This window comes from Argentina silus, assembly GCF_951799395.1.
Source record: "Argentina silus genome assembly, chromosome: 7".
NCBI classification, from domain to species: Eukaryota; Metazoa; Chordata; class Actinopteri; order Argentiniformes; family Argentinidae; genus Argentina; species Argentina silus.
In genome coordinates, this window is record NC_139661.1 from 8,853,634 (window position 1) to 8,866,154 (window position 12,521).

A 12,521-nucleotide genomic window follows, 5' to 3' on the forward strand; every position below is an offset into this window, starting at 1 on the left:
GTGTCATAAGCATCTCTCTGGTTATCCATGTTTAGCTTTGACGAGTACAGAACAGCAACGGGATGGTTGAAATGTCGTCTGGAATATGATATTGAATAGGTCTGTGATTGATGGCACTGTAGGCCACAATGTCCCTCCAGAGTATGCGATATTTAGATCAGTGTCACACTATGACTGAAATCAAAGGACAGGGCTCAGTACAGTAAGTCCAGTCATCATACTACCATTGGTGGCCCATTCGTAGTTGTACTCCATAGTGTGGTATCCATAAAAATGACCAATTTATTAGGGCCAGTCTTTGACTTGAGCTTGTTTAAGAGTAGCTGAGGTCATTTGAACTGTATGGGAGGTTTGCATGTTTTACTTAAAGCACATCCAGACATCATTCCCACCAGACCTTTGAAAGCACATGCTTACCGATGGCCTTTTATATTCAGACAGATTAGTCGGCAGTTATACACCAGGAGAATCTACAGTGTGTGAGCATAGTATACTGGCCAGGTACATAGTCCTGTCACCTGTCTCCTGATGGTAGGATCTGTGCAGAGGTCAAATGGATAGACGCTTCAGAAAAAGACTACGGTCTCATTTGGCCCCTATAAGTTTGTACTGTAAGTAATAATTCCTCAGAGACCCTATGGACAAGCACATGTATAGATGGGACAGGGTTTCATCATTCAGTATCTTGTGATTTATTTTGAAGTAGTTGGAATGATCATGAAATGCCTAGTTGAAACCAACCTCCATGTATTTGCCTTATGAATGCACAATGGTATGTATTTTGTCCAGTCAATGGAGCGTTTTGTCCTGTCTGCTTTCATGTCATTGCATTACTTCACAAACGGAAATGTATTTGCAAATTATGTTGATCCAGACTAGTGATGTGCAGCTAGTATTTGACTTGTATCTGCTAGTAGTTACTTGTGTCTGCCCTGTCTTTCAGAGGAACTGTGCATTGACATCTTATTTGAAACTTAAAAAAAACCATTATCCAAATTATGTTGAAAATAATTTGAAAACATAATGGAGGTAAATGTAAAGGTGTACCACTTTTTCTCTGAGCCAGGGTAAAAGAAAAACCGAATGCCAACTGCCCAGACGGAGAAAAAAAGTTTTGCTTTGTTATTACATGCCACAGGAGTGTATAACACTGTCTATGAAACTGAAAACAAGGTCCAAATTCATCCATATATATATATATATATATATATATATATATATATATATATATATACACACATATATATATATACACACATATGTGTGTGTGTGTGTATATATATATATATATATATACACACACACACATATATACATACATACATACACACATATCTTATAAGCTCCTGTTGTTGCACAAATGACTAATGAAAAGAATTTAAGGCACTTTATTTTGTTTTTCATGTTATACTTACAATGTACCCTACAGTTCACTCTGCATTATAATCCCATTGTGGTGCAGGTCTGTGTAAGTGACAATGAACATGAAGGAAATGCAGCTGAAGATGAATATTCAATCAAATCTGGGTTTCTGGGACAAGTGCAAGTCAACATTCTCCATGTGCAACAACAAAGCATGTGCGAGTGAATTAGTATGTAGTAAATATTCTCTTAGTTTCATAGTATTAATATTGTTTTGTCGAGTACATGATTCCAAACTTGCATTCTTGCAGCATAAGAATGTTGTTCAAAACTTCTTCCAGAATCTAGGCTGCCAGGTTTGATTGAATGGCCTTTAGGTGATAAAGCCCTGTCAAGTTTTGTTCTTCATAGAAGTTGTGATTCAATGAGACACAAGTCTACCTCCATAATGACCCCTAGAAGTCCAACAAATTTGACAAGATAGGTTAACAGAAGCCAACCCTCTATTTCATTTATGAAACTGAGCTATTTCTGTATGCCCTGTGTTTTTAGTGGCACTGGGCAGAAGTACTGTATTTATATCAACACCCAACTAGCACATAGAGTAGTGAATGTATGATGAATTGAAAGCCAATGTATTTATCAATATACTATCCTCAAGGATTGTGCAGATGTCCAACTATGTCTCTGGTCCAGAGTTTGTACAGTATGTGAAATGAAACTTTTCCCACCATCATCTCCTACATCATTTTGTTCACCATTCCATCTTTCCATCCACCTTTAAGAGAAACTGCTTTTTCTGAACTACTTACATGAGATTTGAACTGAGACTGCCAAAAAAGAATGTATAAAAAGCATTCTGTATAACTTTCTGTACAATTCTCAGCCTACAGTAACAGGCGTTTAAAACTACAGTAAATATGTAAAAATGTTCAAGTCATGAACCATAGGTTTTCAGTCATTGCTTCTATACATATTGTTTGAGTGACTGTTGCTCTTTTTGTACTTTGTCCATTTGTAAATTGTTTTTAAATGTTTATACTTGATTTTCAGACTGCCTTTTTTGTACATTAAAATTTATAATCAAACAGTGCAAGCTTTCCCCATGGTGTCTTCAAAACCATAATGTTTTAAAAGTCTGCAATTGTGTGCTAGCTTTATGAAAAGAAATATCAGCCTATATTGATGGTTACGAAATATTGTGTGGGTGTGCATGTGCAAATTTTTTTAACAAAATAAATTTGATATTTTATAATGCTTGTTGTGTTGCGGGTCTTTCTCCCTCGGCCATTCAGGCCCCTACAAGCAGACTACTGAGGTACATCGCTTCATGTTCTCAAACCTCATTGACCTGCACAGTATAAAGAATGGCGCACAGGAGACTCAATTCTCTATATTCGCTTTATACTAGGGTATTTAAGAACGCAATAACACTGGTAATTCAAAGTTAATATTTACTTAAAGGTCATCTAATATCAAAACTCAACATGACCCACACACGATCCTTCAGACAATTGATCTAACTGCATTTATTTCAAACCTTTTTTTTTTTTTTTTTTTATCTCTAAAAAACAAAAGGGTCATAAGTGCAACTTTGCTGCAAAATGTCAACAGTTACTGTCTGACAATTAATGTCTGACAATGTGGCTTGTACTTCATTAAATAAAAGAAAAGTAAACCCTAATCTTCACCATGATAGTGAAAACAGGGAAACAGCCAAAATGACAGCTGCAGTGGCAAACTTTTCAAACAGTCTCATGCAACTTGATCTTAGTAATACCAGTACACATTTGAAAATAACCACTAAATAAAACTTTGAACACAGAAGTTTGACCATCTGTAATAAATCATTTTCAAAGAACACAGTAGGATAAAATAGAATAGCAATTAAAACTGCATTAGCGTAACAAACTAAATCTTGATTTGAGTAATTTTAGTTTCACTTCCCTTCAAGTTAACATATCCAAACATCTTTACACCTAAGTAACTTTAGTTTGTCATAAAGACATGTTCTTTAAACAGAAATATAACACATTCAAGGAAATCAAGTTCACTCCAAAGTGCTCTTCAGGTAGCTGCTGCCCTCTCACAGGTAGTAGAGGAAGTCATCCAGGTTCATGTTGGGCTCTCTGTGGATGCTCTGGCCCACCAGGAAAGCCAGCTTGTGGGCGTACTGGCAGGGTGCAGGCACTCGGATGATCCCCTGAATATCGGGGGAGACAAAATCAACGGCCATTTATACATCAAAAAACAACTTGCATGCCTGAAAGGGGAAATCCATATGCAAATATGTGCGACTCCATAACCAATATGGATAGAGCAGTAGATTTAAGATGTGTTTCAATGTGAACTATACCCTGTTCACTCCTGCATATGAAATACTGACCAAGACAAAAGTTAAAGCGGAATTTTACCCCGTAATTTTGTGCATCCGTTGTTTTCATTATTCAATAGTAGACACATTCACACACAAAAATCACGTTTTCAAACAATCTCTTTGAATGCCCTGATGTTCCAAATTGCCCATTTGATTCAATTCCTACAACTCTAATAGCTATGATGCAGCTGCATACGAAATGATGATGGGTTGCGTAAACCTCCCCTTTAAAAGTACTACTGGAAGGACAACCAGCATACCTGCCAGTTGTAGTACATGTGGCAGAGTTTGTAGGTCAGTCGCTGCATGTGGTCAGGCTTCAGTCCGCTGCTGTCGTACACCACGTTGTAGTGGGTTGGGGAGACGCTTCCCATTCTAACAGCTTGGCTGACAATGAAGAAGTCGTACCTGAAAATGGAAAATTGCAACAGTAAGTTACCATGTTAAGACTGGACAAAGCATCTCTGAATAAACAACATATTTTGAGAACTGAGTACTGAATCTATACCATTCTGGGCGGGTGACCTCAGTGTCGATGACTGTTCCAGGGGGTGGGTTGGCCAGCTTGCCATCAATCTGGGCAAAGAACCTGGAACTGATACGTTTCTTCACCACCACCACTGTGAGTTTGGGTCTAGAGGGATAGAAAAAAATACCATCAGAATGGTTGGTGACTGGATGTGTTCAAGGCTAATATTAAAACATTTTTCTTTTTAAATCCAATTCACAATTTCATTCAAACAACAAGGTCCTCTTACGCGTAGTCCGTTCCCATGGTCTTGATGGAGTCCATGATCTGTGGCACTTCGTAGTTGACCACACTCTGCAGCATCCCGTCTCCCACTCCGTCTCTGTAGACAATGATGCGTGTGGGCAGGCACTTGTTGTGCTTCAGCCAGGCCTTCAGTGCACCTGGAAAAGAGAGCCTGAATTTAGGATACTAGGGATCATTCTCATGCTTCTTGGAGGGATTAAGTTGAAAAGAAGACTTGGAAGAGATTGTTACAATGTGGCAGTCCAGCGGTCAGTTTTGATAGGGGTGTCTTATCTGAACTGCGTTGTCGTTTCATTGAGCTTGCCTTGCAGCGCCACTTTCAAGCCGTCCATGATCTCCTGACCACGGTTCTGAAGCACACACTTGGAGAACCACCTGGAGGACAAGAGGAATGTCCTATAGTTGAATTGCTGATGAATTAATTAACGGGTTGGTTACTAAAAGGGCACATTCATGACCCAAGGCCACGCATCTCCATCCTCATCTGCATACCTGGACATGCCCTTATTGAGACTGGCCACCAGAGCTCCAATGGACCTCTTCCCTGCAGCTGTGTCGTGGTAGCAGTCAATGCCCACGATCATCAGCTGCTGGAGCTGTGAAACGGGGGGCAGGTGAGGTTAACGCCGTACAAAGTTTGGCTTAGCACGTACTTCTATTAAAACACATGGAGTGGAACACAAGACTGTGGATGGAGATCAAACAGGTGTGAGATGTGTGTCGTTGTAGAAATAGAACACGTTGTAGAAGTTGTACCTGCACCCATGCGAGGTCTCAGTGAGATAAATGTGATCCACATTAAAAAGGGGAAGTTCACCCAAAATCCATTTTCATGTGTATTTCTGGTCAATCCATAATGCCTTCCGTCTGTGTTTACAGCCCCATACGGAGTTAAAATATGTCAGACGACTTTTTTTGCACGCCGACCCTGCTCTACTAGGCCAGTGCTTCCCAGAGAGCAGCACATGCTCGCTCTCGCGCTGTTCAACAGAAGAACCTCGCGTGGTAGGGAGACGGGAATCTTGGCCAATTTGGAACATCAGGACTGATGAGGGCATTCAAAGCGAGATATCTTGACTCAGGTCGACTTTTGTGTCTACTATTGAATAATGAAAACAACAAATCCACTGGATTACAGGGTAAAATTCCGTTTTAAGTGAATCATGGGCATTGGTTTGTGTGTGTGCGACCGTTTTGTAAATACATTAGGCCCGCCAACCTTCGTGACTTTTGGTTTATTCCATTTCACGAGTTACTGTGCGACTTACTGGGATCTCCACACTCCAGAGCTCTCCTCCCATCTTGCAGTTCATCTGCAGGGCAATCTTGGTGGCCACAGTCATGAGGGCCTGTTGGCGGGAAAGGGTGCGAGCCACCACACACTGGCTGGGGGTGGGACAGTCCACACACAGGTACTTCTTCACACTGTCGTACTTATCCTTCCTGTTGCTGGGGAGGATCACCACCACCTGAGGAGGGAACACACCTGCTTTAGTCCTCATTCAACACCTAGGAGTGGTTACCTGGACGCAGATTTAAGGCGATGTGCTCGACGTGTTACGCTCAGAGACTAACCATCTGGGTGGCTGGTCCGACGTTCTGCTGCAGAGCCCTGAGCAGAGACTCCTGGCGGTCCTCATACTCCACCCTGTACACGGGCCAACACTGTCAAAGCACTGGGACGTCTAACCAATGGGACTGCCACTGATGACACCATATTCATTTTGAAATAACACCCCCACTATAATTTGCAAAGAATACACAAAGCAATTACAATTAACTTTCTTTGTAAAACACCTGTCCTGACAACACTGCAGCTCAAAGTGCTCATTAACTCAAACTTGGAACCATTCATTCTAGCTGTGCCCATTCACAAATGGACTCACCATTGTAATTAACTTAGGTTGCATTTGCTGCTCCCTACCACTGGGTGGTGCAGTAGCACTGTGTATTCTATTGCGTGTGTGTGTGTGTGTGTGTGTGTGTGTGTGTGTGTATGTGTGCCTCCTTCCACAGTCTTCTCCATCCCAGAGTGAGAACTCACATGGCAGCCCTCTGTATGCGGATGCCCAGGGGCTGGGACACTTTGTTGAGGGTCTGCAGGAGGGCCTGGGCCACGTCTGTGTTGCGGCGGGTAAACAACATGATCCAGTTCTCCAGTGGGCGGCTGCTGATCAGGGGGATCCCCCTCATCTCTTTGGACCAGTCTGCTGCCCAAGGGTTGTACTCATACTGGGAGACAAACATTAAAAAAAAGGTTTTTGAGCTTGTTGCAATCACAGATCATGACAAGCATATACTGTAGGTGCAAATACATGACCAGCAAGTTATGGAGCTAGATCAGTATGTTGCAGTAAAATAGACTGCAGGTAACAAGTACTGTAATACATCATTTCTGATGGATTCAATACCGATCTGGATCCTTGGATAATCCTCTCAGCAGGGAGGACTCTGCCTGTGAGGTTCAGGAGTTTGTTGTCAAAGTTGAGTCCCCAGGTATTCATTTCAGTCTGAGCTTCAGTGTTCCTGCAAGGTGGTCAGTTTTGCAATCAACGTTGGAGCCCAACTCATTAAAATAATATCAATATTGTACCCATTTAAATCTGGAGTGTAGAGGCAACATTACATCAGTGCGAGGTTGTTTAAAGTCAAACCCTATACCACAGAGCGTGACGTACTTGTGGATGTTATTGACAAAGCGATTGAGACGTCCCTCCCTCTGCTCTGGGGTCAGTCTGGTGTGGGTGGACAGGTCCTTCATGATGTTGAAGTCACTGCGCATCTTGTCCGTCAGGCCTATTCAAGAAAACAAAAAGTAGCAGTGTGATTCACGAGGCAAGGAGCAACTTGTGTGAAGTTGAATAAAGTGTGAAGTTGAATACTGTCCATCAGTAGTGTTCGTCAGGTTTCTCTAGTGTCAGTCAGTGGTACCTGTAAGGAAGCAGAACTCTGGGACGAGCATGGCCGGGCCTGGGGGCGGCCCCCCAGCAGGACCCAACTTCTTCACATGGCTTATCAGAAGGGCCTGATGGTTATCGGTGATGTCCAGACCATATTGCTGAATAAAAGTGTTAAATCATAGTGAGTTCAGTGGTTGCTGTGATTGCATGGTCAGTGACAAAGTCTGATAGTTTAGTTTAGGAGACAAAACCAACAGTCTTGTAGTAGTCTTTGAAGGAGATATCAGAGTCCCCTCTCTTGAAAGTGTTCATAGGAGTGTGGTCCCATGCGATGTCGTCAATCCTGTAGGTTTTGTTGTTGTACCTGAGAGAAATTCTATATTAAATCCTGAGGGACACAATCCCCATAGAAAGGTGGTTGTTATAAATGTGACTATGCACAAATAAAAGTAGCTTTTATTACTCTGCATTATATACATCATATACTCTAATAATATACATCTATATTACTGGAAAGTAATATATATAGTACAGTATATACTCTAATAATGTACATTATATACTCTGCAGTACTGGAAAGCGTTACCGTAGAGATAGAACAGTTGTCTTGCTATCACTTCTGTTTTATCTCTGCGATCATCTAGTGGTGGGTCTTACTTGGTGAGGACAATGAGGCCCACCAGCTCCTTGGTGCAGGCCTCTGGGAAGCGCTGGTCCCCACACTGCTGCCTGAGACTGCCCATGAAGCTGAGCACCGTTTCACTGCGCAGCACCTTGTGGCTTACATCCGTACACAGCATGATGCTCGACTCATACTGCAGGATGGTGGTGGTGAAGCCGGGCCAGATGGTCAGTCTGAAGAGCACAGGCATACGACATTCCACACAATGAAGGACACAACAACATCTTTATTCTGGTCTCTTTTGTCTTTACGGGTAAAACCACTGCCGAGACAGGTAAGACACAGACCTGTGCTGTGGGATGTTGAGAGGGTCGTTTGGGTTGTAGTAGTGGCGCCCAATTTGTTGCATGTTCAGCATCCTCAGCACCCTAGAACAAACACCACAAGAGAAATCCATTTTTACAGACAATGATGGAAGAGAGACAGACGGAGGAACGTGGGACTTTGTGTCTCATTACGTTGGTGAACACAACCGTGACCTCTCAGTGGGTGGTCTGACCTTCTGAAGATGATGTTGTAGAACTGCAGGCACACCGGAGAGGTGGGCGGCAGCTCATTGGTCAGAGTGATGGTGATCTGGACTTTCTCTCCATGTCTGGTCTCAGTGTGAAGTACAGTCTCCTACAAAGCACAATGGAAGCTGTGTGTCCAGGTTTCTCAATGAATCACAATTAGAACATGCTTCAAAACAGCATGCGGGATCTATCAGCTTCAGATCATAATGTAATTAGTATCTGGTTTTCAATCCTGCTCCAAGAATTAATGGTTAACTACTTTGACAAGTTATTCCATAGCCTATTGCAAATACACACAGATACGATGTGAGTGACAGAGCTGTCAGAAGAACCGAAGCCTCTAGTGTACTGTACCTGGTTGTGAAGTCTGTGAGGCAGGAAGAGGACGGCTCCATCAAAGGTGCGGGCTGAGCCTAGCGTCTCGTCATGCTGATACAGGAGGGCAGAACGCAGGCGGCGGGACTCCATGGGGGGCTTGTAGTCCACATGGTACTGGTAAAGCACCCACTGAGGGCGGGACAGGATGCGGAAGAAGTTGGCTTTCAGTTCAATGGGAGAGCCAGAGGAACCTGAAGACATATCACGGACGACAGCATCATATTACACAACACAGGACGATGACATTCTTCTCTGTGATGCGTTTGATGAGAATTTCATACATGGATGCATCATGTGGTTAAACTATACAATTGTAACCATGTCATGGCCGTCTAACACACCAGTCTTGGATTCCTTGACATGTTCCATGGCCTGCCTGGTGTTGATTCCTGCATCGTGGAAATCACGGCGGCGTCCACCCCTCTCTCCGATCTTCACCTGCTGAAAGCCTGCAGATATCTGAAGAAGAACTGGGGAAACAGAGGGCAGAGAAACAATGCAGTGTCACTCAGTTCTCATTTCCACGATCAACTAAGCTCTACTCTACGAGTCATCAATGGTTCCTTGAATATGAATTAGCCATTTTAAATGTCCATTGATTTGTCAAAGTTGAGTTGAGAACTGCCATCAGATTGGGTTCGTAAGTAGCTGCAAGAAAAGAACACTGCACCTTCTGAGGACGCGGGTCCTGGGGCAGTTTTCTGTCTTCCACGACCCACAAGTTGACCCTCAGAAGGGGGGTGGACTGGCCGTGCTGCCTCCTGAGAGGGAGTCTTGAAGAACAAGCATTATCATTTAATCAAAAAAAAAGAAAAAAAAAAGGATCTCACCTCATGATATTCGCTCATGGTAACGTCCCGCAGTTCTTTCAAGCTTTGATTAGCATCACTGTTTATTTGAAGACATGATGTACTGCATAACTAAAAGTGTATTCCCACCAAATGGATGTAGATATAGGCTTACACAAACATGGACACCGGCAAACTCACTCAAAGTCATTAGAGAGAAACGATGCTACTGACTTCGGCGTACTCAACGATGTGTAGGCTAATGTACAGTAAATATGCCCATGCCTACAATTTGAGATGGCAGATGTTACCAATAGGCTAATTGTGTAGCAATTACAGTGAATTAACAATATGGATACACATGTAGTACAACTTCATGCAGCCTAATCATCGCTGTTAAGAGGCCAAATCATAATAATCATTTCAATTAAATTGTCCTTTAACTCCACCACCATCTTAGGCATCCAAGTAATGGATTGCCATCAAATGATGCCCTTTGCAAATTCATAATTTATATCAGGTCATAACAGTCTCATCATTTTTAACATCAGTGTCTTCATTGTCATAATGAACTATTCATTATGCATCACAGTCATCATTAAAATCAATCAATCATCAGTACATTTTTATTGGGCTCATATAGTGTCATCTTGCATTCATGATCGGCGGGACAGCTTCATGTTACAACTATTATTGAGAATATACAACAGAAGAATGCATGTACTGACCTATACTGCACACAGAATGTGATTGTATGTACTTTAGTGTTAGTGTTCAATTGTTGCAGCACTTCTGGATGCAAGGCGCCCAAGTCTAGCATGGTTCATAAGGTTCCATGCTCCTTCTCAGTGCCTCACTCTGCTGATAGGAAAATTACATCGGTACCACGAGTGGCCACTAGATTTTGCTGAGGTCCCGCCAGACAGCCCGATTGATCCCTTGCTCAAATTTTTTTATCAGTTTATCCCCTGGTCATGGATTTCTATTCAAATCGCCTCGTAGACCCCATCACAAGTTTCTGACACGTCAGAAAATGATCGGCACCTCCGAAGCGCGTCAGGACAACATAACTGTATCAGCCATTCAATCTTTGACTTGCTCACATTAAAGGTACCGACGTCTCAGCCCTACAGTTGCCTAAATTCAAAGGATTTCACCCCGATCAAGTCTGGGACAGCCATCCGGAAAGGCGAAATCCTGTAGTGTGTGCGCAGCATGACTTCATACAACGCGGTGGTAATTGCTGGGTAGAAGGATGAGTGAGTAACTCACCGACACCGCCCCTGGTGGCCCCGTCTCCTGACCGCGTGCACGACCCCTCGATCTTGCTCTTGCTCGACCCGTCATTTTAGGGTTCGGGTTAGAACTGGACTAGAATCTGGAATTGGAAGAAACATACAAATTCAACTTTTCATTCTGCAATTTTAAACTAGGGGCTGAAGTTTGACAAGACTACCGCGTGTACATTTGGGACACAATTAAAGACTGCAACGCTGGCTCAAAGTAGATGCACGAGGCCGGAGATTTGGCCAGAGAGGCCAAAGATTTAGCTAGCTAGCGAACAACCATTTTTTGGTTCATAAGTTAGCCAATGGAGTCATCGTAGCTTCTATAGTCGACGGTTAAAATTCATTTTATTAGATTCTTTTTTACTAGCCAGCTAATGTTATTGAAAACGCACGAAAAATTGCGTTGGTTGATTTTAGACCAACACGCGGCCTGTCTAAACTAGCTTGCCAAAATGACAACTGGACTTCAAACCATCTCGTGTGGCTCAATTAAAAGCTTAGATTCGTTACTCACTTTTACAGTGATTATCTGGCAGCATGTGAGGTAATAAACATCATGTAGGTAGTTATATTTTTAGATGTACTTACATCGAGACTTCCTTAAAGTTTCAACTGCGATGTGAATTGTCTCACCTGCGACAGGGTATCTGTAGGGCTTCTCAACCTGAGTATTACTGCGCACATAATAAAATTGCCATATCATTAATCGGTTTTCACAGAATACTTAATTCTAGAAATATTTTATTGACTGAATACAAGCGCATTATTTTCGACTCAAAGGATGTAAAAAAAAATCTCTTACTATACAGTTGGGAACAAGAGAGAACTATATATTGGTAGGATAATGGCGCAGTAATCACTGCGACCTTAGACGTTTCGAGGAGACCTCTACCTCGTTTTTTCATCATTTATTCCCATGCGATTAGCTGCAATCTAAAATATGTCCACTAGATGGTATCAAAGTACAGGCTTGGCTCCCACCAACCCATGTTGCCCCAGCTAGGCCTACCTGACTTCACTGTGTAATATAATTCAAAACCAGTAGGATTAACAATACAAGACATTTCTTGATATTCACAAAAATAGATGCAAAAGCACATTAAAGATTAATTACATACTGTATTCATTACATGAATTATCACTCAATATTTAATGTGATGTTTTCTTGAGCTACTCAAATGAAGAAATCAAAGTAAATCAAATTATGTGGAATGTCATTATTATCTTGTTATATGTACTAGGATGTACAGTAGCATTAAACTAGAAGACATGTTTTGATGCTGCTCGTGATTGCATTCCGTAGTCCCTCTCGTCCGTCTCATCAACATCATTTGTTTTGATGTCGTCAAGATCAATGGGAAATGCCTGTTTTTGTGGAAAAGCACATCAACAGAGCTCAACATGGATTCTGGATGGACATACTGCATCTAATTTCCTCTGGATGTTCAAAGGGGA

General features: G+C 42.2%; 1 protein-coding gene across 1 annotated transcript; it reads right to left on the minus strand.

The window, feature by feature from the left end:
* Positions 1–3,448: 3,448 nt before the first annotated feature.
* On the minus strand, positions 3,449–11,124 carry piwil1 (piwi-like RNA-mediated gene silencing 1; the record flags this gene model as incomplete). Its single annotated transcript, XM_083673483.1, has 20 exons — positions 3,449–3,565; positions 4,000–4,147; positions 4,248–4,373; positions 4,498–4,651; positions 4,819–4,889; positions 5,007–5,110; positions 5,783–5,983; positions 6,090–6,162; positions 6,559–6,746; positions 6,926–7,040; positions 7,193–7,310; positions 7,446–7,572; positions 7,670–7,778; positions 8,072–8,269; positions 8,384–8,464; positions 8,596–8,717; positions 8,966–9,180; positions 9,331–9,459; positions 9,660–9,762; positions 11,050–11,124. The coding sequence occupies 20 exons, from the start codon at positions 11,122–11,124 to the stop codon at positions 3,449–3,451; spliced, it is 2,574 nt and encodes an 857-aa protein (XP_083529609.1).
* Positions 11,125–12,521: the final 1,397 nt, after the last annotated feature.